The sequence below is a fragment of the Stegostoma tigrinum genome, chromosome 10 (genome assembly GCF_030684315.1).
Source record: "Stegostoma tigrinum isolate sSteTig4 chromosome 10, sSteTig4.hap1, whole genome shotgun sequence".
Lineage (NCBI taxonomy): Eukaryota > Metazoa > Chordata > Chondrichthyes > Orectolobiformes > Stegostomatidae > Stegostoma > Stegostoma tigrinum.
In genome coordinates this window covers 2,452,627-2,468,746 of record NC_081363.1, presented here as the reverse complement: position 1 = coordinate 2,468,746, position 16,120 = coordinate 2,452,627, and the positions used below count along the sequence as shown (strand labels likewise).

The 16,120-nt window shown below is 43.2% G+C and overlaps 1 protein-coding gene across 2 annotated transcripts in view; it reads left to right on the top strand.

The window, feature by feature from the left end:
* Nucleotides 1–16,120, top strand: part of ttll5 (tubulin tyrosine ligase-like family, member 5) — a 419,059-nt gene that overhangs the window by 9,098 nt on the left and 393,841 nt on the right. For both annotated transcript variants that reach the window (XM_059648892.1, XM_059648891.1), the window contains exon 2: nucleotides 3,569–3,775. Coding sequence is in view for 1 of the 2 variants with exons in the window: in XM_059648891.1 (XP_059504874.1) it covers nucleotides 3,708–3,775 (68 nt within the window). In the remaining variant the exon portion in view is untranslated. The remainder of the gene's footprint in view (nucleotides 1–3,568; nucleotides 3,776–16,120) is intronic.

Below are 16,120 nucleotides of genomic sequence, written 5' to 3'. Positions count from 1 at the left end.
GAGAATACAAAGGGTCGCCCAGCTCAGGGCCTGTCTCTCATTGCTACACAGTAAAAGCCACTTTAAGACTGAAGAAGACCGGTTTACCTTTCCTTCTGCAGTTGGTTTACAGCTGTGACTTGGAGCTAAATCAGAGACCTAGTGCCTCCTGCAAACCAATGGAAGCATCTGGGGAAGAAGACCAAGAGACAACATTCTGATTAGCACAAGAATAAACTCAACAGATCATGTGAATAAGAACCAATGAACTGCTTTCCCATTTTTTCCCCTCTGTCCGTAATACCCATGTTTTTATTTCTTGTCTGCCTGATTATGTATGTATATGTACAAAGGCAAGTTTAATAAGTGAATTAGAATTTTAGCTAGAAGAACTATGTGCTGATGTTTCATAATTGTTTACCTGTATCCACAGTCTTCTTTTTCTTTCTTTGTTCACGGGATGCTGGCTAGGCTGCATTTATTATCCATCCCTAATTGCCCAGAGAGCAGTTAAGAGTCAACCACATTGCTGTAGACCTGGAGTCACGTGTAGGCCAGACCAGGTATAGATGGTAGTTTCCTTCCCTAAAGGGCATTAGTGAACCAGATGGGTTTTTCTGGATTCATGGTCATCATTAGATTCTTAGTTCCAGGCATTTTATTCAAAATCCACCATCTGCTGGGGTGGGATTTGAACCCGGGTCCCCAGAACAATATCCATGTCCCTGGATTAACAGTCCAGCGATAATACCGTTAGGCCATCACCTCCCCATTTACTTGTAGTAATTCATAATTCTTATTAGTACAGAAACCTGGCCCATGCTTTCACTTAAAACAGGTCTGAAAATCAGGTAAATTGAGGGAGGTACATTTTGAAAGTTTTTTTTTAAAAAATACTTTAATTTTTGTGACAACTCCAGGAGTAATGGGGCTTGATTTCCAGTTTGCTACTCCAGTGATGTGTGACATGTTTTATTGTCTTTGTTGTGAAAACAGAAACAATATATTTATTTATTTCAGCTGCAATTTCCTTACTATCTGCTACTAAATCACCATCCTTGTCTGGAGAATCGAAATGGAGAAACTGTTACCCATTTTACATTTTGAGCTAGCTTCCCCTCATCCTCTCTCTCTCTCTCTCTCTCTCTCTTTTTTTCACCCCTCCCTTGAGTAACTTTTTACTCATTATCTACAGTTCAAGTGCTGATCAATCATCTGACCTGCCATTCATCTTTGTGCACATGTTTGGTCTTTGCTTAAGTTTGATGCTTTCCCCTAAATTCTTTAGTTAACCATGGATGGCGGGTCCTCCCTTTAGAATTTTTCTCTTGTTGTAAATATATACTTATTCTGAGTACTTTGAAATATTCACTTAAATATCTGTTGCTGTGATACTGTTGATCTGTTACCTAGCCAGCTTGCTTCAACTTGGCTTTCGTGCTGACATAGTTGCCCTTATTTAGGTTTAAATCACACTGAATGTAAAATATAACACATGTGGTAGCTGCTATCTGAGCATGCCTTTACTCTGAGGTTGTTAATTAATACCGTTATATTGCACAATACAAAGTTCAATATAATCCCGGTCAGTTCCAAAACATACTGCTCCAAGAAACTATCTTGAACCACCTGTAAACTGCTCATCCAGGTTACTGCTGCCAATCTGGTTTTCTCAGTGTACATGTAGACTAGAAGGACCCCTGATTATTGTTAAAAGATTAGCACAAACACCTGACATTTATTCACATGCTTTGTCTCACATTGTGGTTATGGATAAAAGGGCTGCAGACCACTTAATAGTGCTTCTTTATACAAATATTTCTTACTTCCATCAACACCAATTTCATGTTCTGATCTCCTGAGCAAAGTACATCCTTAACTATTGCACAAATGCCGTGCTTGATTAGAAACAAAAACAAAATTGCTGGAAAAGCGCAGCATGTCTGGCCGCATCTGTGAAGAAAAAAACTCAGTGGGCCCAGTGATCCTTCCTCGGAACATCCTTGATTAATAGTGTTACCTCTCCACCTTTACTTAGGTCCTCATTTTTCTTGAATGCCATACACACTGCATATTAAGCACTTAGATATGTTCAGTGGTTATGAAAGGTAATGTAGAATTGTAAGCCTTTTCCTTCTATCAATGCATACTTTACCAGTGTAGTCACTGCAGTGTGACTAGTTATTTGGCACAGTAATGTACCTTGACAGTATGTACCTTCAGTATTGTCCTTGCATGAGTATTCAAATGGTAGTCTATAAAATCACTAATTCCTAGTTTTTCTGTCCTCTTCCTTACTTGTGAGCTGTGCACTTTTTAAAAAAAGGTGTTGTTGCAATTATTTATAGAGATTTTATGTGATCCTTTGTACCTTTGTACCCAAGATGGTGCCATAAGTGGCGACTTGTAATCTTTTCACCGTGTTCATTTAAGTATATGTGACTATAAAGCTAATTCAATTCAAATGTGTAGCTAAATGGAGAGGGCAGAAGAGGTCCTTACTAAGTAATTATCCATTTCCCTGGAAAAATCATGAAATCATTGGTTGTAACACAAAAGGAGCTCATTTGGCCTGTTGTTAGATGGCTGTAAAAGCAGATCACCTGGTACCTCTCCCCTTGTTATCCCATAGTCCTGCTTATTTTTCTGAATAGGTAATTATCCAGAAAAATTGGTTTTGCAGCATTTTAATTCCTCCAAAAAGATGTTCATTAATGGTGGAATTTTGCAATCAAACACTGAAAATGCTCAGAACAAGTCAACATCTGGTAGAAAAATTGAAGTGATTCAATGAAGACAGCAAAACTAATAGAATTAGGCAGGAGAGGTAATTATTACTTAGGACACAGTTAGACATGTTTCTAAAACAACTACCTAATATATTATAGGATAATAAAGTGCGGAGCTGGATGAACACAGCAGGCCAAGCAGCATCTCAGGAGCACGAAAGCTGACGTTTCGGGCCTAGGCCCTTCATCAGAGAGGGGGATGGGGTGAGGGTTCTGGAATAAATAGGGAGAGGAGGGAGGTGGACCGAAGATGGAGAGAAAAGAAGAAAGGTGGAGAGGAGCGTATAGGTGGGGAGGTAGGGAGGGGATAGGTCAGTTCAGGGAAGACGGACAGGTTAAGGAGGTGGGATGAGGTTAGTAGGTAGGAAACGGAGGTGCGGCTTGGGGTGGGAGGAAGAACAGGTTAGGGAGGCAGAGACAGGCTGGGCTGGTTTTGGGATGCAGTGGGGGGAGGGGATGAGCTGGGCTGGTTTTGGGATGCAGTGGGGGAAGGGGAGATTTTGAAGCTGGTGAAGTCCACATTGATACCATTGGGCTGCAGGGTTCCCAGGCGGAATATGAGTTGCTGTTCCTGCAACCTTCAGGTGGCATCATTGTGGCACTGCAGGAGGCCCATGAATATATATAAATGTTTTGTTTTAAATTTCTGATGAAGGATCTGGGCCCAAAACATCAGCATTCCTGCTCCTAACATGCTGCTTGGCCAGCTGTGTTCATCCAGCTCTACACCTTGTTATCTCAGATTTCTCCAGCATCTGCAGTTCCTGTTATCTCTACCTCGTATTTTTTTTGTTTCCTAGTGAAAATGGTGGAACAGATTATCCTGTGAGGAGTTGTCTGAAGTGGAGCAGGATCACTATGTTGGGTCTGCCAAGAAGGTGACACCTTCTGTATTCAAAGTGCACAACCTGAAGCTGTTTAGTCTTGAGCTGGAGCTGAATGGGAATGCCTGCAATCAGTCACGTGCCAGAAAATTCTTCCACAGCATCTGATGAGGAGGAGCATGAGTAAGTGAGCTTCATATGGGAAGCATTTAAATTCCTCTGTCCTTTCTCTTTATGTAACCTCCTTCTACCCTACTATCTTTCCATTCCACTGTATGTTTTTTTTGTTCCGCTTGACTCTGGCCTCATCCTCCTCCATATTGTACTGATGGTGCCATCAGTTCCACTTCTCTGGAAATGCAGAATTAAACTCTCACTGAGTTTTTATGCAGTTTTAATTCTAATTTTGACAAATCACCCTCTGCACCAGCATAGCTTCCCCCTTTCTCCCATCTTGTAGTGTTTGTGCCACCTCCTGTTAATGTTGAAAAATACAAATGAATGAAATTCTGTAACTGTTCTGTTAATATACCTTGTTAAAGTTAGCATAAGACATAGAGAATATGACGTTCTGTAATGATACATTTTGCTGAGGGTCATGTATTTCAGTTGACTGGATGAGTGGTTTATGATGCAGAGTGATACCAACAATATGGGTCCAACTCCTGCACTTTCTGATGTTACCATGAAAGCTACTCCTTCTCAACCTCTTCCCTCACTTGAGGCATGGTGATCCTCAGGATTTTTTATTTACTTGTAGAACATGGAAGTCACTGGCTGGACCAGCATTTATTACTAATCCCTAGCTGCCCTTGAGAAGGTGGCAATGAGCTACCTCCTTGAACTGCTGCAGTCCACCTGCTGTAGATTGATCTACATTGCCCTTAGTGATGGAATTCTAGGGCAATTTGAAATCTGAAATTTATAACCCAGCATTAGCGACAGAACGACAGTATACTTCCAAGTCAGGATGGTCACGAGCTTGGAAGGGAACTTGCAGGTGGTGGTGGTGGTGCTCCGCTGAATTTTCTGCCCTTGTCCTTCTAGATGGAAGTGGGTGTGCGTTTGGGAGGGTCTGTCTAAGGATCTTTGAATTTCTGCAGTGCATCTTGTAGATATTAGTAGCAGCAGCTTGTACTGCATGTCAGTGGTGGATGTTTGTGCATGTGGTGTCAGTCAAGTGGGCTGCTTTGTCCTGAATGGCATCAAGCTTCTTGAATGTTGAAGCTGCACCCATCCAGGCAAGTCAGGAGCATTCCATCACACTCCTGATTTGTGGCTTATAGACGGTGGCTAGACTTTGGGGAGCCAGGAATGAGTTACTTGCTGTCGCATTCCTAGCCCCTCAGATGCTCTTGTCGCTGTTTGTGTGGTGAGTCCAGTTGAGTTTCTGATTAATGGTAACCCCAAGATGTTAATAGCAGGAGATTCGGTGATTGTAACAGCAGTGAATGTAAAAGGGCAATGGTAAGATTGTCTCTTATTGGAGACGGTTATTACCTAGCATTTGTGTGGTGCAGATGTTACTTGTCAGTTGTCAGCCGAATCTGGATATTGTCCCGATCTTGTGGCATTTGAACGCGGACTGATTCAGTATTGGAGGAATTGTAAATGGTGTGGAACATTGTGTAATCATTGGCAAATAACACCACTTCTGATGGAGGGAAAGTCATTGATAAACAGCTGACGATGGTTAGGCCCAGGAGACTACCCTGAGGAACTCCTGCAGAGATGGCCTAGAGCTGAGATGACTGACTTGTAATGAGTACAACCATCTTCCTATGTACCTGATATGACTCCATTCAGCAAAACGTTTGTGTCCAGCAAGTTATTGCTAAGCAGCTGTTGCTTGATAGCACTAGTGATGACACTTCCAGCCGTTTACTGAAGATCAAAGGTAGATTGATGGGGTAATTGACCAGTTTGGATTTGTCCTATTTTTTTGTGTACAGGACATATCTTGACAATTTCCCATATTGTCAGTAGATACCAGTACTGTAACTTGAGCTTGGCCGAGGAAGTGGTGAGTTATGGAGCACAAGTCTTCAAGACAACATTACTGAAATGTTGTCAGGGCTAATAACCTTTGCAGTTTCCAGCACCTCCAACCATTTCTTGGCATCAGGTGTAGTGAGTTCAATTGGCTGAATGCTGGTATCTGATGCTGGGCACCACTGGAGGAAGTTTAAACCATCACCAGTCATCTCTAACAAGAAAGCAGCCCTATGGTCTGGCAAGACAATGATGAAGTTGCCTTTATCTTCTACTGATGCACCATTAATGCAACTCTCTTCTATGGTACACTTTTACATCCTGTTTGTCATTACACATTTTGGAGGATAGACCATAAGAGATATAGGAGCAGAAATTAGGCCATTAAGCCCATTTGAGTCTGCTGTGCCATTCAATCATGGCTGATAAGTTTCTCAACCCCATTATCCCACTTTCTCCCCATAACCCCAGATCCCCTTGATATCCAAGAACCTATCTATCTCTGTCTGAAATGTACTCAAGGAACTGGCCTCCACTGCCTTCTGTGGCAATGGATTCCATTGATTCGCCACTCTGGCTGAAGAAATTTCTCCTTATGTCTGTTCTAAAAGGTCTTCCCTTTACTCTAAGGCTGTGCCCTTGGGTCCTCGTCTCACCTACCAATGGAAACATCTTCCCAACATCCGCTCTGTCCAGGCCATTCAGTATTCTGTAAGTTTCAATTAGATTGCCCCACATCCTTCTAAACTCCATCGAGTATAGACCCAAAGTCCTCAAACGTTCCTCATATGTTAAGCTTTTCATTCTTGGGACTATTCTCATAAACCCGCTCCAGGGCCAAGTACATCCTTCCTGAGATATGGAGCCCAAAACTGCACACAATATTCCAATTGTGGCTTGACCAGAGCCTTCTACAGCCTAAGAAGTACATTCCTGATTTATATTCAAGTCCTCGCAAAAATAAATGCCAACATTGTATTTGTTTTCTTAACTAATGACTCAACATGCAAGTTTACCTTGAGAAAATCCTGGAGTAGAACTTCCAAGTCTCTTTGCACTTGAGATTTCTGAATTTTCTCCCCATTTAGAAATAGCCCATGCTTCTATTCTTCTTACAAAAGTACATGACCTCACACTTTCCCACATTGTACTCCATCTGCCACTTCTTTGCCCACTTTCCTAACCTGCCAAATCCTTCTGCAGTCTCCCTGCCTCCTCACACTACCTGTCCCTCTACTTATCTTTATATTATCTGCAAACTTAGCCAGAATACCCTCATTTCCTTCATCTAGATCATTGATGCGTAAAGTGAAAAATTGCAGTCCAAACACTGACCCTTATGGAACATCACTTATCACCCGCTGCCATCCTTTTACCCCCACTCTCTGCTTTCTGCCAGACAGCCAATTTTCTATCCATACTAGCACCTTACCTCTAATACCATGGGCCCTTAACTTACTCAGCAGCCTCCTTGTGGCACCTTGTCAAAGGCCTCTGGAAGTCCAGGTGGATAACATCCATTGGTTCCAGAATTGCAGAATGGCTTCAGAAGTGGTAGCATTTTTATGTTTGGTGTTCAGTTCGTAAAATGATATGTGAAGGGAAGGCAATTGCTTCGTGGTATTATCACTGCACTGTTAATCCAGAGACCTAGGTAATGTTCTGGGGAGATAATGGGAACTGCAGATGCTGGAGATTCCAAGATAATAAAATGTGAGGCTGGATGAACACAGCAGGCCAAGCAGCATCTCAGGAGCACAAAAGCTGACGTTTCGGGCCTAGACCCTTCATCAGAGAGGGGGATGGGGGGAGGGAACTGGAATAAATAGGGAGAGAGGGGGAGGCAGACCGAAGATGGAGAGCAAAGAAGATAGGTGGAGAGGGTGTAGGTGGGGAGGTAGGGAGGGGATAGGTCAGTCCAGGGAAGACGGACAGGTCAAGGAGGTGGGATGAGGTTAGTAGGTAGCTGGGGGTGGGAGGAAGGGATGGGTGAGAGGAAGAACCGGTTAGGGAGGCAGAGACAGGTTGGACTGGTTTTGGGATGCAGTGGGTGGGGGGGAAGAGCTGGGCTGGTTGTGTGGTGCAGTGGGGGGAGGGGATGAACTGGGCTGGTTTAGGGATGCAGTGGGGGAAGGGGAGATTTTGAAACTGGTGAAGTCCACATTGATACCATATGGCTGCAGGGTTCCCAGGCGGAATATGAGTTGCTGTTCCTGCAACCTTCGGGTGGCATCATTGTGGCAGTGCAGGAGGCCCATGATGGACATGTCATCAAGAGAATGGGAGGGGGAGTGGAAATGGTTTGCGACTGGGAGGTGCAGTTGTTTGTTGCGAACTGAGCGGAGGTGTTCTGCAAAGCGGTCCCCAAGCCTCCGCTTGGTTTCCCCAATGTGGTGCGGCTTTCTCTACATTGGGGAAACCAAGCGGAGGCTTGGGGACCGCTTTGCAGAACACCTCCGCTCAGTTCGCAACAAACAACTGCACCTCCCAGTCGCAAACCATTTCCACTCCCCCTCCCATTCTCTTGATGACATGTCCATCATGGGCCTCCTGCACTGCCACAATGATGCCACCCGAAGGTTGCAGGAACAGCAACTCATATTCCGCCTGGGAACCCTGCAGCCATATGGTATCAATGTGGACTTCACCAGTTTCAAAATCTCCCCTTCCCCCACTGCATCCCTAAACCAGCCCAGTTCATCCCCTCCCCCCACTGCACCACACAACCAGCCCAGCTCTTCCCCCCCCACCCACTGCATCCCAAAACCAGTCCAACCTGTCTCTGCCTCCCTAACCGGTTCTTCCTCTCACCCATCCCTTCCTCCCACCCCCAGCCGCACCCCCAGCTACCTACTAACCTCATCCCACCTCCTTGACCTGTCCGTCTTCCCTGGACTGACCTATCCCCTCCCTACCTCCCCACCTACACCCTCTCCACCTATCTTCTTTGCTCTCCATCTTCGGTCCGCCTCCCCCTCTCTCCCTATTTATTCCAGTTCCCTCCCCCCATCCCCCTCTCTGATGAAGGGTCTAGGCCCGAAACGTCAGCTTTTGTGCTCCTGAGATGCTGCTTGGCCTGCTGTGTTCATCCAGCCTCACATTTTATTATAATGTTCTGGGGACCTGGGTTCAAATCCCACCATGTCAGATTTTGAATTCAGTAAATATCTCGAATTAAAAGTCAAATGATGGCTGTGAATCCATTGTTGATTGTCAGAAACAGCCATCTGGTTCACTAATATCTTCTGGTGAAGGAAACTGCCACCCTTGCCTGATCTGGCCTACATGTGACTCCAGACCCACACCAATGTGGTTGACTTTTAACTGCCTTCTCGGCAATTTAGGGATAGTCAATAAATACTGGCCTAGCCAGCGACGGCTTCATCCTGTGAATGAGTAGAAAAAATTCTGTATGATGTCTGAACTGTGAAAAACAAAATTTACAGCTTAATGGTAACATGCTGCTATAGGTGTCATTGTTCACTAAGCCCACTACTACGAGTTGTTTCAAAAGTGTCAATGTTTGATTTATCACAAAACTTGTTTCTCTTTACTGTTGTCTCGGACAAAAAGAAGACTTTTACCAGATTTCTTCAGTAAATCGAAAAACAAAAGTAACTTGTTTATTAGAAATAAACCCATGCTTTAAGTATGAGGCTAAATTGGTTGTCAACAAAATTGCTATTCTGGATTTAAGTATAACCTAGATGCGCACATGTTCATACACAAACAAGATGAGATGATGCAACTCTGAAGAGGAATTATGAGTGAAAAAATGGGGTACAGCACTGTTGATCAAGAGAAGAAATAAAAAGGCGGAATGGGGTGACTTTCTCACAGTTTTTTGGTTTCTTGTTGATGAAATTGCATTACTGTTGGTTGCAAATGAATGGAAGAATCTCTCTTTGGTATTGATCAATGAGACGTATGTACTCAGTACTCGGCAAACTTCAGCATTAGATCCGTTCCAAATCTATTTTGCCTGTCCAGCAGTTAAGTCCATAACATGATCTCCTATCTCTCCTATAAAAGTTTTTCCCCAAAGTCACTTAGCATTTTGTAAACAGACTACAATATGCAGTTCTTTTGATTTCATGACTTTTAAGGGCACAACAATCAAATAGTAAATACATTGCAATCCAGCAGACCATATAATCTACAAATATATTTGTTCCCAAAAATGTAGAGAGCCTAAAGACTGAAGCAAATCTCTCGTGTGACCACTAGCAGCTTGAAAGGAATGGGGTTGAAGTCCTTAATCATAAGGGATATGATTTAAAGAAAAAAACATTTTTAAAAATTGTCTTCCATGAATTACTGCAGGAGCTGCAGAGTGCTCTGAGGGAGACCATTGGGTTGGACACATGATTGAAATGTCAGAAAGGAGAAACAAGATATGCAGGGAGATTGGTGAAGCTGGAATTATGCATAGAATAGAAGATATTAAGGGGAGATTGGGTGAAGGTATTCAAAACTGCAAAATTATTTAGACTGAATAAGGAGAAACTAATTTTGAGGATGTGGATTTAAGCTGTTTCGTCAAAACATGGTGACAATGACATGGCTCACTGGGAAGTGTACTAGAAATCTCGCCTCATTATTCCAACAAAAGCTCTCAAACCACAAACAAAGATTTTAAAATAAATAGGACCATAAGACATAAGAGTGGAAATTAAGCCATTTGGCCCATCGAGTCTGCTCTGCCATTCAATCATGGTGATAAGTTCCTCAAACCCATTCTCCCACTTTCTCCACATAACCCTTGATCCCCTTGATAACCAAGAACCTATCTATCTCTGTCTTAAATATTCTCAATGAACTGGCGTCCACAGCCTTCTGTGACAGTGAATTCCATAGATTCACCACTCTGGCTGAAGAAGTTTCTCCTTATCTCTCTTCCAAAAGGTCTTCCTTTTACTGTAAGGCTGTGCCCTTGGGTCCTAGTCTCTCCTACCATTGGAAACATCTTCCCAACATCCACTCTGTCCAGGCCATTCAGTATTCTGTAAGTTTCAATGAGATCTTCCCCATATCCTTCTAAACTCCAATGAGTATATGAGAGTGCTCAAATGTTCCTCATATGTTAAGCTCTCCATTTCTGGGCCCATTCTCGCGAACCTGCTCCAGGGCCTGTACCACCACCTTGACATATGGGGCCTAAAACTACACACACTACTCCAAATGTGAAGCTTTGCCACCTGTCCCTCCATCCATCTTTGTATCATCTGCAAACTTAACCAGAATGCCCATAGTTACTTCATTGAGATCGTTAATGTACAAAGTGAAAAGTTGTGGTCCTAGCACTGGCCCTTGTGGAACACCACTTGTCACTGGCTGCCATCCTGAGAAAGACCCCTTTATCCCCACTCTCTGCTTTCTGCCAGACAGCCAATCTTCTATCCATGCTAACACCTTGCCTCTAATACCATGGGCCCTTGTCTTATTCAGCTGCCTCCTGTGTGGCACCTTATCAGCAGCCTCCTGGAAGCCCAGGTAGATAACATTCATTGGCTCCCCTTGGTCTACCCTGCTCATTGCTTCCTCAAAACGTTCTAGCAGACTTCTCAGGCATGACCGTCCCTTGACGAAACTGTGCTGACTTTGCCCTATTCTTTTACACATCTCCAAATATTCAGAAATCTCATTCTTCACAATGGACTCCAAAATTTTACCCATGACCGAGGTTAGGCTCATTGGCCTGTAATTTTCCGTCTTTTGCCTTACCCCCTTTTTAATCAGAAGTGTCACATTAGCGATTTTCCCAGGCTTCTGACTCTAACGATTCCTGAAAGATCACTACTAATGCTTCCACTATCTCTTCATCAATCTATCTTTAGAGCTCTCGGGTGTAGTCCATCTGGTCCAGGTTATTTGGCCACCTTCAGGCCAATCGGGTTTCCTAGCACCTTTTCCCTGGTGATGGCCACCATACTCAACTCTTTCCCTTGACTCTATTGAACTTTTGGGATTGTACTCATGTCTTCCATCGTGAAGACTGATGCGAAGTAATTATTCAGTTCCTCAGCCATTTTCTTATTCCTCACTACTATTTCTCCATCGCCGTTTTCCCAGTGGTCCAATGTCCACCTTTGCTTCTCTTTCTTTTGCCCTTTATATATGAAAAGAAACTCTTGCAGTCCTCCTTTATATTACTGGTTAGCTAACCCTCGTATTTATTTTTTTCCCTCCTTATTTCTTTGCCCTCTGTTGCTCTTTGTAAGCTTCCCAGTCCTGTTTTCCCACTGTTCTTCGCCACATTCACCAGTTGAGTTGATTTTTCTTCATCTGGAAGAATCTTCCTGGCTTTCTTTTTCCACTGGTTTGCAAAATGCACAGTTCGGTTGGTTCATTTGTAAAATGCCTGTGATTTATCATTTAAAAGTCATACCTTACAGCAACTGCTAAAGGAAAGATCAAGTTTTCTTCGGGTTTAAAATGAGCTTTTACTGCAGAAGTTCCTGAGCTGATGGAGATCAAACACCTTCACTGTAACTTTTTATGGCGTCATGTTGAGAACCAGTCACATGGGTGTTACCATCATTATTTGTCACTAGTCCATGGACCAATCCACTTATTAGAATCTTGTGCAAAAGAGGCTGTTTGGCCCCTTGAGTCTGCCCTGACTTTTGAGCAAGAAATGACCTTCAGCTAATCCCATTCATTGGGTCTTGGCACATAGACTTGCTCATGTACTTTTTAAAGGATGTGAGGCAATTTGCCACATCACCCTCCCTGGCAGTGCATTTCAGACCATTACTATCATCTGATTGAAATTTTTGTTTTACCCCTAAATCTCTAACCTGTGTTCCCTCATGACTGACCCTTCAACTCTGGAGAACAGTTGATCCTTATCTACTCTGTCCCATACCCCTGTTAATCTTGCATACCTCAATCAGATCTCCCCTCAGTCGTCTTTGCTGCAAAGAAAACAATCCAAGCTTTTCCAACGTTTCCTCATAACTTAAATTTTCTATCCCAAGCAGCAACCTGATGAATCTCCTCTTTGCCGCCTCGAGTGCGATCACATCCTTCCCATAATGTGGCAACCAGAACTGCACACAATACAAATAGGACTAGTTTATTTTAGGAAACCTGGTTGGCATGTATGAGTTGGACTGAAGGGTCTGTTTCCATGCTTTATGACTCCAAAATCTGGAAGTATTAGTGAACATCAATAGATGTCAATTGTCCATCTAAAGTTCTTTAGGGAATGAATTCTGTCATCCTTAACTAGTCAGGTCTAGTCTACATATGTCTGCAAGTAATGTAGCTGCCCCATTTCTATTCCTAATCTCTACTTACAAAGCTTCATTCAAAGCCTTATCCAAGATATCACTTATTCTTACTGCAGTAACTGACTCCTTAACTAAAAATGCAAAGCCTCCTCCTCTTTATTCCTTTCTGTGACTTACCTGAAGACTCTATATCATGGAACATTGAGTTACTAATCTTGCCCTGCTGTCAGCCATGTCTCTGTCATGGCTACAATATCATACTTTCCTTATTCCCTGGAAAATTAATACAGCTGCACTCTGCCTGACTTGATTGTTTTGCCATATGATGCTGTGCCCATATGTACCACCTGGCTACATTTGTCCACAACCTCATGACGCCTTTCTTTATTCATTCATGGGATGAGGCAGTTGCTGGCCAGGCAGCATTTATTGCCCATCCCTAATTGCCCAGAGGGCAGTTCAGAGTCAACCACATTGCTGTGGTTCTGGAGTCACATGTGAGGATAGCGTTTTCCTTCCCTAAAGGACATTAGAGCCAGATGGGTTTTTTTCTGACAATTGACAATGGATTTATGAATATCTTTCGATCCTTAATTTTGAGATATTTATTGAATTCAAATTCCACCGTCGGCTGTGGCAGGATTCAAACCTGGGTCCCCAGAATATTATCTGCGTTTCTGGATTAGCAGTCTAGCGATAATACGATTCGGCCATTGCCTCACCTATTTGTCTGCAACCATTTCAATTATTGTCCTTTCTTTTGTTCATTAATGGGATGAGGGTGTTGACGGCCAGGCAGCATTCATTGTTATCTATTGCCCAGAGAGCAGTTCAGTCAACCACATTGATGTAGGGCTGGAGTCACATGTAGGCCAGACCAAGTAAGGATGGCAGTTTATTTCCCTAAAGGACATGTGAACTAGATGGGTTTTTCCGACAATCAACTTATGGTCATCACTAGAGTCTTAATTGCAATGTTTTTTATTGAATTCAAATTCCACCATGTGCTGTGGTGGGATTCGAACCCAGGTCCCCAGAACATTATCTGGGTCTCTGGATTAACAGTCTAGCAATAATAGCACTAGGTCATCGCTACCACCAATTTTCTTGTCTTCTCCCTGTAACCTTTGATCCTCTTATTAATCAAGAACCTAAGTATCTCTCTTCTAAAGATGCTGAATGACTTGGCCTCCATGAAATCTATAGATTCATCAATCTCTGGCTGAAGAAATACCAGCTCAACTCAGTTCTGAAGGGTCCTCCCTTCAGTCTGAGGCTGTGTCTTGAGGCCCTAATCTCTCTCATTAGTGGAAACATCTTCATGCCCATGCCAGTCCTCTCGGTATTCAGGAAATTGCAATGAAATCCATGACCCCTGGCCAACCCCACCCCCTCAATCCTTCTAAACTGTGCGAAGTACAGATCCAGGATGCTCAACTGCTCCTCATATGACAAGCCCATCATTCATGGGATTATTCTTGTGAACCTTCTTTGGATCTCCTCCAAGGCCAACACATCACTTAGATACAGGTCTCAACACTACTAACAATATTTCAAATAAAAACCAAAAGAATTGTGGATGCTGTAAATCAGGAAATAATTCACAGTATTTCAAATGCAGTCTGATTGGATCCTTATACTGGCTCAACAGTAAATTGCTGCTCTTATATTTCCAGTCCCCTCAAAATGAATGCTTGCATTTCATTTTCCCTCATAACTATGACTGAACCAGCATGTTAATCTTGAGAGAATCTTGAACTAGAGTTCCAAGTCCCTTTTGTACTTCAGATTTCTGAAGCCTTTCCCTATTTAGAAAATGGTTTATGCCTCTTCTTATTACCAGTGAGCATAACCTTACACTTTGCCGCATTGTATTCTGTCTGCCACTTTTGTTCACTGCCCTAGCCTGCCCAAGTCTTTCTGCAGTCTTCCTGCATCCTCAACAGTACCTGTGCCTCCATTTGTCTTTATGTCATCTGCAAATTTTGCAACAATACCCTCAGTTCTTTCATCTGGAATGTTAATGTAGAAAGCAAATGGTTGTGGACTCCTGTGGAATTTGACTAGTCACCAGCTGTCATCCTGAAAAAGACCTCTTTATCTCTACTCTCTTGCTCTGGCAGTCAGCCAAACCTCTATCCATGCCAGCACCTTGCTCCTAATATCATGGGCTCTTATTTTACTTAGCTGCTTCCAGTATGACACCTTATCAAAGGCTCTCTAGAAATTCAAATAGATCGTATCCAATAGCTCTTCTTTACCTCCTCCAAAGAGTTCAAAATGATTTTTCGGGCATGACTTCCCCTTAACAAAGCTGCGTTAACTCAGCCCTATTTTACCTTGTTCTTCCAAATGCACCACAATCTCATTTTAAATCTGTCATGGAGAAGGGGAAGGTCGAACTCTTATAATTAACCCGAAACACCAGTCCCAATCTGTTATGGCTGGAGTATAGAACATAGAACATTACAGCGCAATACAGGCCCTTCAGCTCTTGATGTTGCGCCAACCTGTGAAACCAGTCTGAAGCCCATTTAACCTGCACTATTCCATTATCATCCAGCGATAATAGGAACTGCAGATGCTGGACAATCCGAGATAACGAGGTGTAGAGCTGGATGAATGCAGCAGCCCAAGTACCATCATAGGAGCAGGAAGGTTGCTGAAGGGTGCTAGCTGTGAACAGAGGCTGAATAGATTAGGATTATTTTCATTAGAAAGACAGAGTTTGAGGGGGGACCTGATTGAGATCTACAAAATCATGAGGTGTATAGACAGGGTGGATAGCAAGAAGCTTTTTCCAGAGTGGGGGACTCCATTACTAGGGGTCATGAGTTCAAAGTGAGAGGAGGCAAGTTTTTAAGGGAGATGTGTGTGGAAAGTTCTTTACACAGAGGGTGGTGGGTGCCTGGAACACGTTGCCAGCGGAGGTGGTAGACGCAGACATGTTAGTGTCTTTTAAGATATATCTGGACAGGTACATGGATGGGCAGGGAGCAAATGGACACAGACCCTTAGAAAATAGATGACAGGTTAGACAGAGGATCTCGATCGGCGTATGCTTGGAGGGCCGAAGGGCCTGTTCCCGTGCTGTAATTTTCTTTTTTTCTTTGTTATCTCCATTATCATCTGTATGTTTATCCAGTGACCATTTAAATGCCCTTAATGTTGGTGAGTCTACTACTGTTGCAGGCAGGGCATTCCACACCCTTACTACTCTCTGAGTAAAGAACCTACCTCTGACATCTGTCCTATATCTATCACCCCTCAATTTAAAGCTATGTCCCCTCATGCTAGCCAT